This window comes from Dromiciops gliroides, chromosome 2 (assembly GCF_019393635.1).
Source record: "Dromiciops gliroides isolate mDroGli1 chromosome 2, mDroGli1.pri, whole genome shotgun sequence".
NCBI lineage: Eukaryota > Metazoa > Chordata > Mammalia > Microbiotheria > Microbiotheriidae > Dromiciops > Dromiciops gliroides.
The window spans coordinates 123,937,519-123,958,517 of record NC_057862.1 but is presented as its reverse complement, the minus strand read 5'-3'; the positions used below and the strand labels follow the sequence as shown (position 1 = coordinate 123,958,517).

Below are 20,999 nucleotides of genomic sequence, written 5' to 3'. Positions count from 1 at the left end.
GTGGTTTGCCAAGGGTCACACAGCTAGTGAGTGTCTGAGGCTAAATTTGAACTCAGTTCTTTCTGACTCCAGGCTTGCTGTGCCATCTAGCTGCCCTAGATGCCACACGCTAAGAGAGTAGAACATAAAAGGAGGAAAATCAATGTCACTAACACCAAAACAATCACAGTATACAAATTTAATCTTAGAAAATGTTGATAAGGGAAGAAATATGAAGACTATTAAAATTATTTCCTGATTATTTATCTTTTCATGGCATTAACAAAATTAAAACCAGTATAGTTCCTCTCATCCAGATATCTCACAGCTCAAACATCCCCTACCTTTTCTTTTCCTTCACTGAGGTTGCCCAAGAACGGGGAAGTAGTCCAGCCTTCTGGCACACACAAGACATCTGCTTAAAATGGATTCCCCCACCACTCTGTGCCAAGAATCTTGGCCAGAGCTATAGTGAGTCCCAAGTATACATTACACACGCCCAGATGGAACTGGAAATGATAGCTATAATTGCACAAGATGGGGGCTTTTAGAGAGTCTCCTCACTGGGCTGCCAATAGGCATAAGCAAAACACATTTGATCATATTTTCCTCTTTTTACTTTAATAAATAAACATGCTACAGACTCATCCATACCCAGTCTCTTCAATCATTCTGGGACATTCTCTCTGTCTTGTTGACTATCTTTTGACCTTACACCTTTATTGGTGATAACTCCAACCCCGGTATGAGCCTAGCAATGGAGTGAAACTCACATATTGATTCATTTTGCTACTTGTTAAAGAAGAGACTGATATAATTTAAATAAAGTTTTTAGATTACCTGTGGACTTAAATTATCCATGATACTCTAAGCCCATCATCAATAAATAATTGGAAACTGGCTATAGGTACTTGAATGAGAGGAGAATGAGTTGTTTAGTCATGTCTGACTCTTCATAACCCCTATTGGGGTTTTCTAGGCAAAGATAGAGGTATGGTTTGTCATTTCCTTCTCCAGCTCATTTTATAGATTGGAAAAATGAGGCAAACATGGCTTAGTGACTTGCCATGGGTTACATAGCTGATAAGTATCTGAGGCAAGATTTGAACTCAGGAAGATGAGTCTTCTTGACTGCAGGCTCAGCACTTATTTATTTATTTATTTATTTATTTGTTTGTTTGTTTGTTTGTTTGTTTGTTTGTTTGTTTATTTATTTATTTATTTATTTATTTATTTATTTATTTATTTATTTATTTATTTTAGTGAGGCAATTGGGGTTAAGTGACTTGCCCAGGGTCACAGAGGTAGTAAGTGTTAAGTGTCTGAAGCCAGATTTGAAGTCAGGTAGTCCTGAATCCAGAGCTGGTGCTCTATCCACTGCGCCACCTAGCTGCCCCTAGGCTCAGCACTTTATAGACACTTAGTATACATTAATTAGAATCACCTTTTCCCATGGATGATTATAGTAGATGAAAATAGCACCTCTTTGTTTACCACTTTTGCTCATGCTCACCAGCCTGCCTTCTCTATAGAATCCTAATACCTTTCTCTCCATGGCATGCCAAGAGCTTTGTAGACAAGATGTCAATCATGCCTTCAACATGTCTAAAGAATAGGAGAGGAAGGGGAATTTACCTACATTTTGCAGAGCAGGAAACAGAGGTGCAGAGTTAAAATTATATTCCCAGAATGAGATTGTAAATCTTGCAGAGCCGAATAAGGACCCAGGTATCCCTCCCTACTATCACCTCCTACCCAAACATTTGACACTTAGGAAAATAATCTGGGAGACAGGACCATCTCCAGATTGATGTTGCTATCTGTGGTGGCTTCTAACCCTTCCCAGAACTTTTTTGGGTCCAGAGGTGTCAGTCTTGGGAGAGTCTAGCGCTAGATAGAAACCAACTAGCAATGGAAAGAAAGGAGGGCTCCTGATTTTTGCCATTCTCAGACCCTGAGAATTCCCCTTGCCCTAAATAACAGAAGATGTGACTTTTCTTAATTAAAAAAAATAATAGAAATCTCAAGGAAAGGTTAATTGCATGTCACTAATGAGAGAGGAAGTTTTACCAGTTCAGAGTTAGATACAATAAATAATGGAACGCCACTACCACAGGCCTAGAGACATAGCAGCCTACTTCCATCTTCTTGGCTATAAATAATTCAGATATTTTTTTAATATCACAAAACCAAGTCAGAATCTTTATGTAGAAGATTCCACTGTGCCCCTGTCTTCCTTCTTCCCCTCCCTACTCGGCCCGGGCAGTTCCCTAGGGAATGACCCCTCAAGCTTTAACATTTATTTTTTGACATTTCAGACTATTTGTTAGGCAGAGCTGTCTTTTCCTGATCAAAGCCAGAAAATCTTGCTGAGAACTCCCACTTGGCTCTTCTGTTGGTGACAGAGAGGGTCTATTAACCCCCAATATCCCCTTCTTCCTCATCTCAAGAAATCCACTGACCCTAATCCAAAATACCAGTCAAACCTTTCACTTCTTCTGGACCTTTCTCCTGCTTTCCAGTCCTCAAGTCCTTACTTTATAGTGAGGGAAATATTACTCCTCTTTTAATTGAGGAAACTCAAAAACCAAGGGACAGGAAGGGGGTGGATCAAAGCTCTGGATTTGTCGCTGAAAGATCTGGGTTTGAATTCTGACTTGTTCCCTTCTAATTATGTGACCTTAGACAAATCCCTTAATCTCAATGAGTCTGTTTTGCCATCTGAAAAAATGGGATTATCTACTTCATAGGCTCAATGTGAGGAATAAATGAGTTAATAATAGTGATAACTGACTTATACAGGGCTTTGGGTATTGAAAAGCACTTAATATATATGATCTTATTTGTATCTGATATAATATACAAGATGGCACTTTGTACCTGCAGCATACTATTGACTGTGATTTCTCATTATCAGAGTGATTTATCCCACAGATGAGCAGTGGCAGGATTATGGGCTAATGCAAACCATCCTGGGTATCTACTTAGTATTCATAATCTTACCAGAGATATCTAGGGACATTTTGCTTGGGTATTGGTGGGAAACTGGATTATCCCCCATTTTACATCGGGGAGATGGAGGCACAGAGCAAAGACAATTTACCCAAAGTGACTTTTCTATTGGCAGATGTAGAATTAGAACATCTGTCACCAAATGATATCATCTCTATTATTCTGACCATTTGACCATTTTGAACATGTCCAGTAGATGGATTCACAGGCTCTAGTTTGGAAGAATTTCCTTCCAGAAATAATATAGGGATGGTTTCCATTTCCTTCAAAAGGTTTCCCCACTTGCACCATTTTTTGTCTTTGTGCTACCTACCTGACTGCCACCCCACCCCCACATCAGAAATTTTCCTTTGACTCTGGAGGAGACAGAGGAGACAAGCAAAGGACTTGAGTGCCCCAAGTGGTTTTGTAGAGATGTGGGAGATGCAACATGTGCCACTGTCATACATGCAGTGAGCATCCAGAGCTCCTCTCTCTTTCATTTATGGCAGCCCTCTTCTGGATACAAGGGAAGACTCGTATGTATCTCAAAGGAGAAGAGACAGGGATATTATGATCCATATGGACCTAGACAGAGAGCTACAGTCATTATCCATGAAGTCATACAGAGGCACCAGATAGATGAGGAGCCAGATAAACCCTCTGCTGGGGGCAGATCTTTCATAGATATTCTCTTTGGTTTATGCCACCAATTCATGGAATACTGGGAATGTCTGTATTTTCCTAGGGTCTCCCACATAATTTCACTAGCTCCTGTCTCCTATAAATGGTCTCTGTTTCATGTTCCTGCCCTGGGAAACCCTAAGAATGTCAATAATTGATTCATTTTGTTCTCCCTCTCCCAGGTCCCTCAGTTACCCAGGATTGGGAAAACAGAATATAGTCCGTTTTACTGAACCCAACCAAAAAAGTCCCAGAAAACAAAAGAACTGAGCAGGCTTACACTAAAGTGTCATGAATTTGAGGAAAACTTTCCTCTCTTTATGGAAGGGGTCAAGCATACCTCCCCTCTGGAGCTTCAGCTTCATTAGGGACACAGTACACATGACTTATAAAACCAAAGACTGTCTTGGTCCAGAGTTGGTCCTCAATGTTTGTGATTCATTGATGTGTCAACCTTTCTTTACCTCTGGAGTCATGCTATAGGTGTGTTCTGAAGTCCTATTACAAGGTTTGAATGAAACTATACCAAATACCTTCTCTCTCTCTCTCTCTCTCTCTCTCTCTCTCTCTCTCTCTCTCTCTCTCTCTCTCTCTCTCTCCTCCCTTCTCACTTCTCACTTCTGCTTTCCTATCCTCATATTAAGGTTCCAACAGTCTTTGTCTTTGTTCTTGCAGAGGCTCTCACTCTATAGTGTCAGTTTGTATAGTACCACCTCAGAGCTCCAGCAGAAATTCGGATTCTCCTCCAGATCATACTATTTAACTATAAATGGCCTTCAGGATTCTATCCTGGGCCCTCTTCTCTTCTCTTATGATACTACTTCCCTAAGTGATCTCATTAGGTTCATGAATTTAATTACCATCTTTACCCTAATGATTCTCAAATCTACTTTTTCTGCCACAATCTCTATTGTTGACTTCCATTCTCACCTTTCAGATATCTCAAACTAGATGTCCAATAGAAACCTTAAACTCAATATTTCCAAACAGAGAGAATTACCTTGCCCCTAAACCCTCCCCTACTTCTCTTACCTTCTCTATTACTATAGAGGGTTATATCATTCTCCTAGTCCCTCAGGCTCACAATCTAGAAGTTATCCTGGATTCCTCACTCTTTCTCAAACAACCCCCCCCAATATCAAAGTTTGTCAATATTACCTTTGCAACATTTCTCAAATATGTCCCCTTATAACACTGCCATGACCCTGACATTGCCATCACCATGAACTATTGCAGTAGTCTTCAGGTGGGTCAGCCTGTCTCAAATCTCTCCCCACTCTGATCCATTCTCCATTCAGTCACTAAAGCGATTTTCCTAAAATGCAGATCTGATTGTGGTGTGTGTGTGTGTGTGTGTGCGTGTGTACCAGTGGGTGTGCATGTACACACACACACACACACACACACACACACACACTCCCACTCAATAAACACCAGTGGCTTCCTATTCCCTGCAGGAGGAAATAGAAAACCTTCTATTTGTCATTCAAAGTCATTCATAACCTAGCCCCCTCCTACTTTTTCAGTCTTCTTATACTTTACTCCCCACCCCCTTACACTTTGATCCTATGAACATGCCACCTCTTATGTATGGGCTTTCTCTCTGGTTATCTCTCATGCCTAACATGCTCTCCCTTAAGTACCAACACCAATCCCACCGTATACAAAAACTTTTTCCAAACTTTCTTAATTCCAGTGCCTTCTCTCTGTTAATTATCTATTTATCCTGTATATAGCTTCTTTGTATATATTAGTTTGCATGTTGTCTCCTCTATTAGATTGTAAGCTCCTTGAGGGCAAGGACTATCTTTTGCTTTTTTTGCGTGTCCCCAGCACATAAAAAGTGTTCAGTAAATGTTTATTGATTGATTCTTTCCCTGTGTCCATCTGATACCACTTTAATGGTTCCCTTTGGAAGCTACACTAATGCTCAGGGCTCTCTCCATGTCCAGGTACAGCCTTCTGTGATATAGCTCTTCTCCTCATGGTGCATATATGCCTTTTTTAAATCCTGAAGTGATTCCCCCATCAAAGAGCAGGGAGGCGCTTACTTGAATGCCTCCTATAGTGTGAATAAGGCGAGGAGGAGCCCACAAGAGAGAAATGGCTTGGCTGGTAAGAGCTCAATTGGAATGCCTACTGCATATGAGTGAATGAGGAATTGATTCATTTAGTGTGTGTTTTGTGACTTTCTTTTACTCACAGAAGTTTTAAACAAAGTCTCTGGCCAACCTGCAACCAATACAAAAGACAGTGTCACTCCTGGCTCCCTTTGTTCTCAGGTAGAGGAAAACATAGGGTATAGACAGAACCTTTTAGAAAGGAGCAAAGATTTGAGTGATATGTAGACAATTAACTGATGGGTTTATCTGACTAAAAGTTGCTTCCTGTGCAATCATAAATTATAACAAACTTCAGGTTCATTGAAGACAAAGATTCTGTCTTATTCAAAGTTTGTATCTTTCCTCAGTGCCTCACAAGGTACTCAACACACAGTGGAAACTTAAAAAAAAGTCTGCTGATTGACAGATAACATATCATATATTTAGAGCATGTTACAATTAACAGCCACTGTAATCCACCTTTTACAGAGAGGAAACATTAAAAAACAGTAATGGGCATGCCTCAGCTTATACAAATAGTGAAGTATAAGACCATTATAGCTGCAAGTACTGTGGTCCTTATTTTTCCAAGGAGGAAACTGAGGCTAACAAATGAAGTAATTTATTCAAGATCACACAACCAATAAGTAACAAAACCAGGATTCAACCCTAGATTTTCTAACCTCAGTGTTCTTTCCCAGTGGTTCATCCAATGCAGCCATTAAAAATACCAAATTGAAGCAGCTGGTGGTGCAATGGATAGAGCACTGGCCCTGGATTCAGGAGGACCCAAGTTCAAATCCAGCTTCAGACACTTGACACTTACTAGCTGTGTGACCCTGGGCAAGTCACTTAACCCCAACTGCCTCACCAAAAAAAAAAACAATTACAAAAATGATCATAGGGTTATTTCTATAATCTTAATGATAAGATCAGATTGAGCACCTGGTGATCCAAGCAACTAATTAACATTTATGACAATTGAAAAGAGCCAAACTGACTAAAAAGATTCAACCATTCTATGTGCCATTTAAACATAGGCTACACATTCTTGCTAGAAGGAGCATTCATTCAAGTAGAGTGGCAGACTTTGAGAGTTGGAAGGGATGTCAGAGGTCACCAGGCCCAACTAGTCCCTGAAAGGAGTCCCCACCATCCTATCTCCAATGAAATATCATGCAGTCTCTGCTTGCAGACCTCCTAGGAGGTGTTCCCGTCTACCTCTGGAGGTAGTCTATTCCACTTTGGGATGGGTCTTATTGTTCAACAGTCCTTCCTCCTACTCCCAGCCTCAATTTTGTTTCATTATGCCATTTACTTCTGATTTTGACCTCAGGGGGCCAAACAGAGCAAACCTAATCCTTGCTTCACACTCCAACTCTTCAAATACTTGAAGAGAGCTATCATGCCCTCCCCAGGCTTTCTCTTCTCCAAGCTAACCATGCCCAGTTCCTTCGCCTGATATACACCTGACAATGGATCCAAGGCCCTTCATCTTCCTGTTGTCTTCTTCTGGATATTCTCCAGCTTTTTAATTTCCTTCTTGAACCATGGCCTCCAGAACTGAAAATAACACTTCAGATGACATCTTGCAAGGGAACTATAATTCATAATTGCTGAAATCTCTGCCCCTCCAAATGCAGACCCATACCACATTAGGTTTTTATGCTGCCACATCACACTACTTATACATAGGAAGCTATGTATCAGTAACACCCTCCCCCCAACCCCCAGGGCTTTCCTTCTCTAACTAGCTATTAATAATTCTGTGTTACTTGTATCCTACTCTGACCCAAGAGGGCTGGATGGTGACAGAGTACCATATCTGGCACAGTGAAATCAGAGCCCTATGGTCAGAGTTGCAGTTCTAAAAGGGATATTGAAGGAAGACCTGGGTTGAGATGTACAATACCTAGTGTGTCACTAAGCTCCCAATCCCAGTGCTTACTCTCCTCTACATTGAGTTCCATTTCTAGGGCCTGTCATTCATCCCCAAATGAACCAAGAGACCCACCCTCACCTGTAGTTCTAAGTGAAAAGCTCATATAACAGGAAAAAAGGTGGAACACTGATATATGTGACTTATACACTGAACATGTTGAATTTATTACCTACTTGTGATAAGGAATTGGCATCTCTCTCCTTTGGATGTTCTGTATAGGGCCTTAGAGAAGTTCTTTTGGCTATTTATTATCATGACTCACATAGAAACAAGGTTGGGGTTGATGGTAGAGCAGATGGAGGTTGGAAACAACTTACCCAACCATCTTTGTGAAGAATAGGGAGGGGAAAAACCAAGTGTGATGAGTCCCATTCTCATCTGTTCTGTAATATAGCTTGTGAGATTAAATTCAATAACTCTTTATCCAATGTGTTTCAGATACTTTCAAGTTCAAATACATAATCAGGTGAATTGGTCTATAAGGAATATTTCTTATTTTGTCCATTGTGAGACAATAATTATTTGGAGGGGGGGCAGGGCAATGAGGGTTAAGTAACTTGCCCAAGCTCATACAGCTAGTAAGTGTCAAGTGTCTTAGACCAGATTCAAACTCAGGTCCTCCTGAATCCAGGTCCAGTGCTTTATCCACTGTGCCACCTAGCTGCCCCAGAAAATAATTATTGATATTGAATTTCTTGGGGGGACATGGGGACCCAGTCTTAGCTTTCTCTTTACCCCGACTTGAAGGTTTAGTTCAATAGTAAAAAGATTAAAACCACAGCTATCTGACAGTGCCTTTGCTCTCAGGGGGTCTGTCTTTGCACTAGATCCCGATGTCAGCAATGTACAGCTCATTTTAATATGGACCACCCTCAGGTCATGTCAACTAATGGAATTGAATGATACTAGCGAATTAGCTTGATCAGTGTATAAGAGCCACCTTTATCAGAAGAGACTGAGATCATGAGGTGTACACTATTTTGGGTGACACACTAGGTAAGGAAGGTTGTCCTGTTTGTGAATGCTCTCCTCTTCAGTTAATGTAGAGTTTCTGAACTCTGCTTGGGGCCATGAGCTCTCTCTTAGGATCAAGCTGGTGCTGAGGGTTTTTTGGCTTGTGTTAAACGCAGTCAATGCTCTCCTAACATTTAATATGATTTAATAAATATGTACTACCTAAATGGGTGCAATAGCCATAACTTTATAAGTAGCAATATCTTAGAAACCCCAGCCTACTTCCCCAATCATTTAGACAGAAACAAGCTAGTCCCACAATATTTTAAATGACACACCATGAACCTACAACTTTAGCAACAGAGCCCACTTAGAAGGTAAGTTTGGGGAACAGAATGAGCACTCGGCCAAAGTCCATTGAAAAACTTATCTAGCAAAAAGCTAGTCAAAATACGGTCTTTAAAACAAATTGGAAATACCAGACTGGGACAAAGTTAGAGTCAGTTTCTACGTCCTAAATTAAGTAGTTTCAAAGTTTTGTAAAAGGAGTTATCAGGCCAATGTTTCAATTTGTCATTTTAACTAGTTAAGAAGCCTATTTAGAGTGGGGTAGGTGCTTGCCCTGCTCACAGAAGACTGAATTCAGGAATAAAATATTTGAAGGGAATCCAGGAAACTGATTTTCTCCCAGGGTTGGTTCTCCTAAAGGTGTTCTCAGTCTTAATTCTATTGCAGTAGCCACAACATAGCCAGCCCAAAACAAAGAGGAAAAACAGCAACAACAAAAAGTCATGTGAGGTCAGCTTTCTCATCATAATCATTTACCATAGCAAAAGCCATATGACATTTTCCAGAGCCAGTTGTGGTGTGCTGTCCTTCAAGCTGAAGTATCACCATGGAAAAGCCTATATAGTCTCTCAGGCTCTCTCTCTCCCTCTCTCCCCTCTTGCTTTCTCCCTCCCTCTGTCTCTGTCTGTGTGTGTCTGTCTGTTTCTCCCTCCCTCTGTGTGTGTATGTGTGTGTGTGTGTGTGTGTCACTGTCTCTGTTTCTCTCTCTGGCTCTGTTTCTCTGTCTGTCTGTCTGTCTGTCTGTCTGTCTCTCTCTCTCTCTCTCTCTCTCTCACACACACACACACACACACACACACACCCTTTTGACCTCACAAACCCAGATGATGCCAATCCTTTTGAGGTGTACAAAAGAAGCTAAGTGAGCCTCATCCAGGTCACATGCAAAAAAAGTCAATCCTCTATTTTCTTTCATTTTTCTACCTCTTCCCACACATTTAGCCCCCAATGAAATATTTTTTTCAATTGTACCAGCTTACCAGCTTTCCCTTCCCTGAAAGGCAGGGCTAGAGAGGGTATGAGGAATTTTTATCTTCTGAGGGTAAAATCTTAAGCTTCTCTCTACAAACTCCATGTTTCAGAGAAACTCAGATTGCCTCTTGCATCATGGGATATCTAATGCAGATCTTTAACACAATGCTTCCCAGAAAGTCTATTAGGATATACTAGTGCTATTATAAATATCTCTGTGGTATAGAAAAGCAGGGCTGATTTTCCTGCAGCTTCACATCATCATCCTGTCCCCTCCCACCACCCACCAATCCACATCCCTTCTTGAATGAAGCTTCACCTTGCCTTAGCTTGGACAGGCCTAGGCACTTAATATGAATCTCAACCTAAACATTCACCCTATTCCCACACCTCTGAAACAGCTGAGCCACCATTGTTCCTTGGTTCTGTCCATTATTTACATGTTCTAATATCTGTGGGTCCACAAATCGCTTAGCTCCTTCCAATCATTATAGCAATGTATTTGTTGCAGGCCTTTCCACTGTATATCACTCTCATTCTCCCTGCCGGAGCAACTTAACTAGGATTGAAGTAGCATGGGAAGAATGATGGACACAGAGCCAGGAAATTTGGGTTTGAATTCAAGCTCCAACCCTTGCTAGCTGTGTGACTGGATGATTCACTTAAGCTCTCTTAGTTTCAGTTAATGAGGAAATGAGGATAATACTTGCTCTATCAACTTCACAGGGTTATTATAAGGAAAACCCTTTGTAAAATTTAGGGTGGGCACTAGAACTGTCATTCAGTTGATGAAGGGGACTACCAACAAGGAAACTCTTTCTACAGATTCAGGTTGCCACCTTCTCTATAACTTAGAGTGTTAGAAAGTCACCTAGAACAAAGCTTCTTAAACTGTGGGTCACATAACCGAATATGAGGGTCATGAAACATTTGCCAGTAAATGTTTGACTTGTATGCCTATTTTATATACCTATATACCCAGGGTCACAAGAGCATTCCTTGGGCAAAAAGGGGTCGTGAGTGGAAAATTTTAAGAAGCCCTTACCTAAGAATACTGAGAGATTAAAGGATTTTCCCAGAGAGGCACAATCAGTGTGTATCAAAAGTGTGACTTGAACCCAGCTCTGAGGCTGTCTTTCTACAATTTACTACACTAGGCTGCCTCTCTAAATTGCTACAGAAATGTAGGTCATTGATACAATCATGCTTCCAAAATGAAAAGAGGTCAGGGAACATTAATGTATGAGGAATGAAGGATCAGAGAATTCAAGATGATAACTTCTTGAATTATGTCATCCTTGTGATATATAGGAGACATTTGCAAGTCATGACATCAAGATATTATTGGTTAAAGGTCTCCTATATATGGTCCATTATTGCAGAGAAAGAAAAAAAAAAGAAATAGTACCCTATCCCCAATGGAAGCAGAAACAGCTCCATATTTAGAGAGTTTGGGCTCACTCTCTAATAACCCATAGCACTATACTCACTGAGTATACTTCTTCAGCAGAGTTAGTCACAAGGTGAAGGAATCAGAATCTAGTCCTTTTGTAGACCTGGACTGAGACCACAGAAGATCCTCTTGAAAGTCAGAAAAGAGAGAACTTACTACCCAATTCATTACCTACCCATACAGTTGAGCTAACTCGAGGATTCTGAGAGAAGATGAAAAGGGAATCCCATTCAACTGCAAATATATTCTCATATCTAGAAAAGGAAGTGGGTATAGGGACTATTAGGAATAGGTGTCTTTTTAAAATTTTTTTTTAATTTTTGTGGGGTAATGAGGGTTAAGTGACTTGCCCAGGATCACACAGCTAGGAATTGTCAAGTATCTGAGGTAGGATTTAAATTCAGGTCCTCCCGAATCCAGGGTGAGTGCTTTATCCACTGAACCACCTAGCTGTCCCCAGAAGTAGATTTCTAAGTTTAAAATGGATAACCATTAATATATAAGAGCAAGTAGAAGTTGGAAAGACCTCCACATTAACTAGAACTGAAGAGTAGATACTATGGTATGGAGTGGGATGGGAGAGTTACATGTTCAAATATTTTTTAAGGGATAAAGAGGAGAAGGTGGTCAAACCCTGGGCCTTTTCTGTTGGTTAGCTAAGTCCTCTCCCCTGTGTTTGAACTGGAACCCTATGAATTCCCCTACCCCCAAAGAAAGACACACAACCTGTATCATCCAGGTTAAAACTAGGGCCCCTGTCATCCTACCACCAGACCCCTCAAGGTATTGTGGAAACAGCATCAGATTTAGTCAAATGATATGAGTTTAAATTCTGTCTTTACCACCTTCCACTATGTGACTTAGAGAAAGGTCTTTAATATCTCTGTGATACAATTTCCTCATTTTTAAAAATATGAGTATGGACCTATAGACTCAGAGGTCCCTTCTAGTTCATTGTTCTTCTTGTTTTTCCTTCATTCTCAAAGAGGACCATGACATCAGGGTGATGTCATGACTTGCAGTGAACTGGATTGAAGTGAGGGAGGCTTGTGCCAGGTCACCAACCTCACTCTTTTCTACAGAGCCATCTGGGTCCAGTGGCAATGGTCCTAGATGTTTAAGGCAATTGGGATTAAGTGACTTGCCCAGGGTCACACAGCTAATGTCTGAGGTGAGATTTGAACTCAGGTACTCCCAACTTCAGGGCCAGTGCTCTATCCACTGTGCCACCTAGCTGCCCCTAGATCATAATCTTTTGATCACGTACCTTTTCTGACTTGGAACTGGACTAACCCCACGTCCATTGTCATTCCAAAGGCATGCTTCCCTCCAATCTATTGCTAAGCAGCCAATGAGCTGGTTTACACTCCTCCTATTTCCTGTACACTAGCACCATCACTTGCTATTATTTTCATTTTGCTATTGCTTTCAGAACCACACTGGCAGTCATGTAGGAGTAAGAGTAGAGGAATCAGTAAACATAGAGCTAATGAAGGCTCCCAGCTCTTTGCCTAATCCAAGTCTGGTGCTGTTCAGAACAGCAATGAAGTTGTCCAGCATTGAACTCTTTCTCTTGTGTACTTTCCTACTTGGCATCAAAACCCCTGTCAAAGTTCCACTACTGTATCTGGAGTTCCTGATGCTCTGCTCATGCCTAGGCTTAACCTGTGGGATCTGGGATTGGTGGAGAGCAAAGGGGGAGAAAAGAGAAACTCATGGATGCTATAGCCTGCCCTTTTATAACAGTTCACTACTTTTTCCTTCCACCTAAGGCCTGGTGCATTGGAGCTCCAGCTGCAGAGAACAAGCAACTTGAGGGGCAAGGAAGGTAGCATACAATCATCTCATCTTCTCCATTCAAAGAAGGCCCTGGTTGTACTTCTGTGTATACATTAAGAGATCATTTAAGGGTCATTGGGTAGAATGAAATCTTTCTTACTTCCTAACTTCCAAAGTTAACCTATTTAGCATCAGGTCATTCACTGGGAACTTGGCAAAGGTTGAGCATGGCACAAATGGTCAGCCTTACTACCATAACTTAGATAGCTCCTCTCATTGCCTTCCCATCTTTCTGCTTTCCCATAGCAAGGCCATAGGAAGCTCTTCTTTCCCATCATTTCTTTCAACATTAAAACAAATGTGTTTTTGTCACTCTGCCCACTGGCATCCTAAACCTTCTATTCTGAGCAATGATTTAGAAGTACCCACAGTTATCTAGAGTCTCAAAAAAATAGTAATAGTTCTATCATTTGAGCTTCTGATTGAGATACATTCAATTGAATCATGAGTCACTAAATGTAGGTGTAATTAATTGACCAATCAACAAACATTCAGTAAGCACTTACTAAGTGCACATATTAATTGTGAGGCATTGAGAATTAAGATGCACAAGAATGAAACAATCTCTACGTACGTTCACAGGATAAGATCATACACTCAGATATAGCTCTCAGAGGAATGGAAGGACATTTAATCCAACTCCCTGATTTTATAGATGCAGAAACTGAGGCCCAGGGAAGATAAGTGATTTGCCCAAGATCACACATGTGCTAAGCATCAGAGGCAATGCTTGAACCCAAGTCCTCAGATGCCAATGTTCTTTCCACTATGCTACAAACATATATTCTAGAATACAAAAGACTTCAAAAATATCCAAGGTCATCATCAAATGCTAAAAGGAGCAAAAAGGGAAACTGCAAAACCACTTTTCCATGGGTAGTTAAAATAATATCCATTGCTATGTTCACTAAATTACTGTTCTGATGCGTCCTTGTAGAATGGAGGGGACTCTAGACTCTCAAAGGCTTTGCCAGTAGAGTCCAACTTCTGTTAAGTCCTACCATGTTGCAAATCTTTTTAGAGTGGGAGGATCTGCTAATGGGCTGTTGTTTATCTCTTTGTTGCCCAGGGACTAGCCTAGGTTAAGAAATAGTCACTATTAAGTGATTTTGGTTTTTTTCCCCTTTTGCCAAAGCAATTCATAAAGACTATCTAATAAATTATAGAGAGCATTGTCCTTTTTGTCCATGAAGCAAATGCCCATGGCAATGAAATGACAGAACTCTCCAAGGTCAGGAACAGATCCACTTCATGGGGGAGAGGGGCAGCTAGGTGGCACAGTGGATAAAGCACCGGCCCTGGATTCAGGAGGACCTGAGTTCAAATCCAGCCTCAGACACTTGACACTCACTAGCTGTGTGACCCTGGGCAAGTCACTTAACCCTCATTGCCCCATCAAAAACAAACAAACAATAATTAAGAATAGATCCATTTTTGCCCAAGGGAGAATGTCTAAACCAAACAACCTTTTATATCCCATTCAGTCCTAAGAATCTGTGGTTCTGTGACAGATTAGACACTAGCTTTCTGGGGGTTAGAAAAAGTATTTTTATATATTTTTTTTCTCCTGCTACCCCTAGAAGCAACCCCCATTTACCCTTACTAATTCCTTTCTTTCATTGTGTTTTTTTAAATTTTTAAAATTTTTTTTGCAGGACAATGAGGGTTAAGTGACTTGCCCTGGGTCACACAGCTAGTTAAGTGTCAAGTGTCTGAGGCCGGATTTGAACTCAGGTCTTCCTGAATCCAAGACCAGTGCTTTATCCACTGTTCCACCTAGCTGCCCTCTAATTCCTTTCTACCCATTTCCCAGAGACAGCCAATTAGTTCCAGGATCTAGCAACATTGGTTTTGGGAAAACAAAAGTTCATGTTCTTGTCATAGCATAAGGGACCCATGTCAGACTGCCCCAAGTGACTGATTTATAGATCTTATTACCATTTGGCATTTCCTTGGAAGTTACTGGAATGGCCTTCTCCAGCTCATTTTAGAGGAAACTGAGACAAACCGGGTTAATTGCCTTGCCCAGAGTCACACAAATAGTGTCTGAGGTTGGGTTTGAACTCAGGTCTTCTTGACTCCAGGCCCAGCGCTCTATCCACTGATCCACTTAACTGCCCAGAATTGCATTCTATGGTTCTCCAAATGTGGAACCAAACTCTTGGTAGCAGTCAAGGCTCCTAACTGAGTCTTCTTGGGCATCCTAGGCCTGAAGGAGATCCCAGGGTTCAACGGGGCCACACAGGAGAGGGGCTTCCTTTTTCCAGGGAGGGTTTCAAACCAAGCCAGACATAAAGAAAATATCATCTAGACTACTGAGACTCTAAATTTTCCTTCACACATTGGTCCAAGTGATACTCCTGAAGCACAAGTCCTTTCCCTACTCAATAATGTTTCCCATTGCCTTTAGGATCAAATAAATACAAACTTCTCCATTTGGCATTTAAAGTCCCTCACAGCCCAGCCTCAAACCACCTTTCCAGCCTCATTAAACCTCCTTCCCCTTTATATGTTTTACAGTTCAGCCAATCTGGTCCTTTTACTCTTCCTTATACATGACATCACATTACCCATCTCTCTGCCTTTAATAGAGGCTGCATTCAATCCTCATCTCTCAACTCTTGGGTTTTTCAAGGTCAGCCCAATTGTCATCTCCTGCTTGAGGCCTTTCCTCACTACTACTGCCCCCCAAATCTGCAAAAAGTACCATATATTTATATATTTCATATATATCTTAACCATATGTCTCTATGTACTCATCATATCCCCTCATAGAATCTAAGTTCCTTAATAGCAGGGAATGTTTCATTTTTACCTTTGTGACCCCAGCATCTCTCACGGCATCTAGCACATATAAAGCTCTTAATAAATCCTTATTGATTTTTGATTGATTGAATTGACAGATAGGAAGCCAGCATCATATTCATTTGAACTCCATGAGATTTCCCACTGGGGCTGACCCACCTTATTCTGTTGAATCAGCTTCACTGAGAAATTTGTGCAGAGAAAGACAAAGATCATTGAGCTCAGGAAAGGGTTCAAACACTTCCACGAATACTGTGCACCAGTCCCAGTTAGCAATACACTTATACAAACACACACATGCACACACAGGTACACATACATACACAGTCATTTCCCATTTCCCATTGGAAGGAAGAGAACATGACCCTTGTAGGTAATTATTCAGCTACCTCACAATCAACAATCCAGAGACAACTTTTTCAACCATGCTCAGTTTCTTCTAGGGGTTAAAGAGTAAGTAGATTACTGAGACCCCAAGACATCCCCCATGTCAGCATAAATGAGGCAAACTCACTGGAATGTGTCCTAGCTAACTAAGGAATTCCTGGCTTCCACGCTTTACTAGTGGAGCCATGCTCCACCCCTGAGCAAATCTGGCCAAGGTTGCTTCCCTCTGTTTCCTAGAGAAAATTGTATCTATTTTTGTTGAGACAAACATAAATCTAAAAGCAAAGGACAAAAAACCCACTGTCACTCCTTCTGGCACCCAAATTCTGAAGAATATTAATGCTAGTGTTCACTTGGAATCAAAATGCCACTAAACATCCCACAGGTGGCACTGAGGGGCTCTGAAAGAACACTGAATTTGAAATTACAAGACATGGGTTCAAATCTTGGCTCCAGTTATTTATTCCCTGCATGGGCTTGGAGAATCACTTCCCACTTCTGAACCCATTTAAAATGAAGTAATTGGAATAGTTGATCACTAAGGTCCCTTCCAACACTAATTCTGTGGCTTGAACAATATTAAGAAAAGTGGAGGAGAGGGAGAAGAGAGCTCCTGAGTTCAAATCTTGAGACAGCATAATATTAGATAATCTACCTAACTATTCTGGGCCTCTACTTCTCCTTTGTCAAATAAGGATACACAATGTTTGTACTGTACTCATCTTCCTCAGAGACTGCTCTGAGAAAATAACTGATGGAGATAAAAATGTATGGACTGGCAAATAGGACCAAGGTAAGGAAATACTAAATAATAATAATAATAATATATAATATATAATAAAGAATGTCACAACAAGGAGAGGAAAAAGAGCAGCCTGTCAATTGAATCTCTTTAATATATTTTAAAAGCTTCCAAATAAGACGACTGATACAGTCAATTCATTAGAAAATAAAGTGTTTATTAAGAAACTATACACTGAACACTCCTATAAGTCTCTGTGGAAACGCAATGTCCCATTGTCATAGCACAAGGTGAAAGTGATGGCAGGATAAAGAATGTTGGGATGGATGATGCCTGGGAGGCCGGAAATGAGGTAATGATTTACAATAATTAAAAAACATCCTCACGCTTACTCCTTAAAGCCACACACTTGGGAGCAGGCCCTGTTCCCTCAGGCTCAACAGGGAGCAATGAGGAATAAAAAGGCTGCTATGAAGCAATGGGGAGAGCTAAAAGGCAGGTGGGGTGAGGGGCACGGTGAGTTACCTCAGTAGGAGAGACAGGGTACATCTTGAAGCCCTGAGGTAAAAATCAGCCATCCACATATAGTTTTGGGAAATGGAGGGGAGGCTTAGGCCTCACTATGGAGGGGAAGGAGAATTTGAGAAGTTTGGAGTTTTCTCCAAAAATCCTATAGAGGGATCTACAAAATCAGTCTTTAGACCTGATGTGACAATTTCTACCCAAGCAGGGTTTCAGAAGTGAGAATATGGAAAGAAAAATTTAACTCTGAGACAAAATTTTGAAAAGGAATCTTTAAACTTAGGAGGAAGTAGTGGAGATGCTCAAAACCCCCAACACCCTAAGGCCCATCACTAGACATCTCATGATTCCACTGTAGCCTGCCTTGCATTCCTCAAGGGGGCAGGCACTGAGGGGCATTGGGCAGATGAGCCAAGTCAGTGGGTCCAACTGGGAAATATGCCAGAAGAATCTGATATTGCAAGAAAAAAGTGTTCACCTTTCTTTAAATGATTAAAACTAAGTATCATTTCTCCCAATGAGGAAGAGACCTAAAGTTGGAACACACTCTGCAAAGATGCTGAGCCCCCTAGCCCTTCCTTCTCCCCACTGGATTAGGAGGTTTTGTTTGTTTTGTTGTTTGTTTGTTGTTGTTTTTTTCCAAGTGGAGGGAAGGGAAGGAAGTCCTCTCCCTTGAGGAATGTGGCTATGGAGTAAGACATGAGTCAAAGCAAACAAAGGAAACACAAATATTGACCAGAGAACAGGATTGACACTTCCATTGGTGCTGGGGAAGGGCCACAGAAGGCCAATTTTAGCTTCTTTTCCCCCTTCAGTTCATCTTTGCTTTGAAGGTGTGTATAAATTGGGTTCCAAAGATTCTCAAGAACAAGAGATAGGGAGAAAAGAGAAGATCCAGGGATGGTGGAGAGGCAGAAAGGGCCACAGGGCCCTTGCTTCTCTGGTCCCCATGGTCTTGGCGGAGTGGCCAATTCAATGGCCTGATCTTTCCTTCCCATGGCAAAGGCAAGGCATCCTGCAGGCAAAGCTCATCAAAACAGCAGAGTTGGGGGACAGAGAGGCCAGAGAGGAGGCTTAAAGAAAATACTCATCTCCCCTTGGGAGTTTTCTAACATTTGCACACACTGGGAGCCTTCCTCTTACAGAAGACGACATAAGGAGATGGGAAGGGAGGATCATATTTCAAAGTAAGTACAAATTTCTCCACCAAAGGAAAAAAAATTGGTTTCCATTCTTCCCTCTGGGACCCTAATTTGATGCCAACACTCAACTCTGGCTTTTCCTCTCTTACCAGGCCGTCTCCACCTCTGCGCAAGTGCCGTCTGTGGCTTTTCCCCAGTCTGAGGTCACATGGGTGGCAGCGAGGTCACTAAGAGGGCGACATGATGTCCCAAGGAGAGCCAGGGAGACCCACAAGTGTCCGTGTGAGGAAAGCATGTTCAGAGCATGGCTGGGCTCTGCCAGGCTTGACTTTTGTTGCTGAAGAGGTGGTGTTTATTTTATTTTATTTTGTTTTGTTTTTTGTAAAGCAAGAAAACTAGGTGTGTTTAAAAGACAGCTCCTAGAGCACTGGTTTTTAATTTGCTTTATTGGCTCTCACCATGGTGGTGCCTTGCAGGAAGGTAGAAGGAGCACAGTGATCATTGGAGAAAAAGGGCAACCCTGCCATTGGCCTATGGGAGACCACCCATTTCTGTTGGTATTAAAAGGTGTGTTTGTAGGGAAGTGGGGTGCACACAGGTGGTTTGCAAAGTGTTCTGTTTAGCAGCCCTGGATCCAAACAGAACAATGGCCTACTGCTTCCAACCTCTCTTAGGGCCCAGCCTACCAAGGTGACATCAGACAAGGGAGGCTGTAAAGGAGTTCTAAAAGCCATGGCGTCCTTTGCTGAAATAAACATTGACATCCTCAACATAAATGCCACGATTAAGAGGCTTGGGATGGCCAGGAAGGCTTATTGGATTCAACATAACTTCTCTGAAACCTAAAAACAAAAAACAAAACAAAACAAAACAGAAAAAAGAAAAAAAGAAAAAAATAAAGTAAACCAAAAAACCCAAAAAGAAGATCCAAACTAAGGGACAGAAAACAGAGGGGAAATTGAGAAGGGGACAGCTAGAGATATAGTCAGAGGTAATACTGAGGTATATCTTGAATAGTGAAATCAATTAACAGCAAAAAGGGAAAGGTGAGCGGAGGGGTTAGGATAGGGGGGAAAATTAAAACCAAGCACTGTCCGAAGGACTGGAAACACCCTCTGCTGCTGCCTCCACTGGACACCTCCAATTAGCCTGGGAAAAGTGTGTAGGGAAATGAGACCACTTGAGGAAGAAGCCCTGGGCTGAGACCGAGGGCTCTTAAAATCTCTCTAAAATTGGGTCTCTCTCTCTCTCTCTCTCTCTCTCTCTCTCTCTCTCTCTCTCTCTCTCTCTCTCTCTCTCTCTCTCTCTCTCTCTCCTGAGACCGAGGGCTCTTAAAATCTCTCTAAAATTGGGTCTCTCTGTCTCTGTCTCTGTCTCCCTGGGAAGAAGATGAGATTTCTGCAACTTCAAGTTTGGGGAAGGTGACTTCTTGGAGAAAAAGAAAGTTCTGTTAAGGGACAGAATAAATATTGCCCACAAGTTAAAGGCCCCTGGCAAGGAGTGAGGTGAGGAATAGGTAAGAGGAATGGCCTTGGGACTGGATCACAAACTACCACTTCTACAGAACAGAAAGAAAGAGGAAGCTCTCTTCACCTAGGATCTGTGTTTTAAAGGGAGACGTGGTCATTTCTACCATCAACATCCAATAGGAAAAATGTCAACTCTCACATGGCACAGTAAATGTGATACAAGCACACATGTATGTATGTATATACACATATAAACATATATACACATATGTATATGTTGCTATGTTTATACAAATATATATTATATATGTGTATATAGAAAGGAAGGAAGGATTTTTTCTAAAACTGTCATTTTTTTCTTATTTGCCTACTCTACTGAACCAGTTCCACCAGCCTAGTGGAAAGCATGGCACAAAGCACCTGATCTCTTAGCCTTCCCATGATGTCAAATGAGATGGGGATGAAATCATCCCCACAGGATCAACAGAGGAAGCAACCAGATTCAAGGGTGGGGATTTCTTAGAGCAAAGAGAAAGAATCCTTAGGCCCTTTTTCTCTCTACACGGCTCTCAACTTAATAAAGAAGACTCCTATAACTTGGGTAAACCAAAGCAGATCCCCAAGTGGAAACTGTTTTTGACTTCAGATTAAAATGAACAACATGAATA

General features: G+C 41.4%; 1 protein-coding gene across 3 annotated transcripts in view; it reads right to left on the bottom strand.

Annotated features, from left to right (window-relative positions):
* Positions 1-20,999, bottom strand: part of NTRK3 (neurotrophic receptor tyrosine kinase 3) — a 474,280-nt gene that overhangs the window by 99,605 nt on the left and 353,676 nt on the right. The window contains exon 13 of one of the 3 annotated variants that reach the window (XM_043987408.1): positions 17,411-19,704. The exons of the other annotated variants lie outside the window; for them this stretch is intronic. Coding sequence (XP_043843343.1) covers positions 19,586-19,704 — 119 coding nt within the window. The 3' untranslated portion in view covers positions 17,411-19,585. Of the gene's footprint in view, positions 1-17,410; positions 19,705-20,999 lie in introns of those variants that run through there. 3 annotated transcript variants of the gene reach the window in all.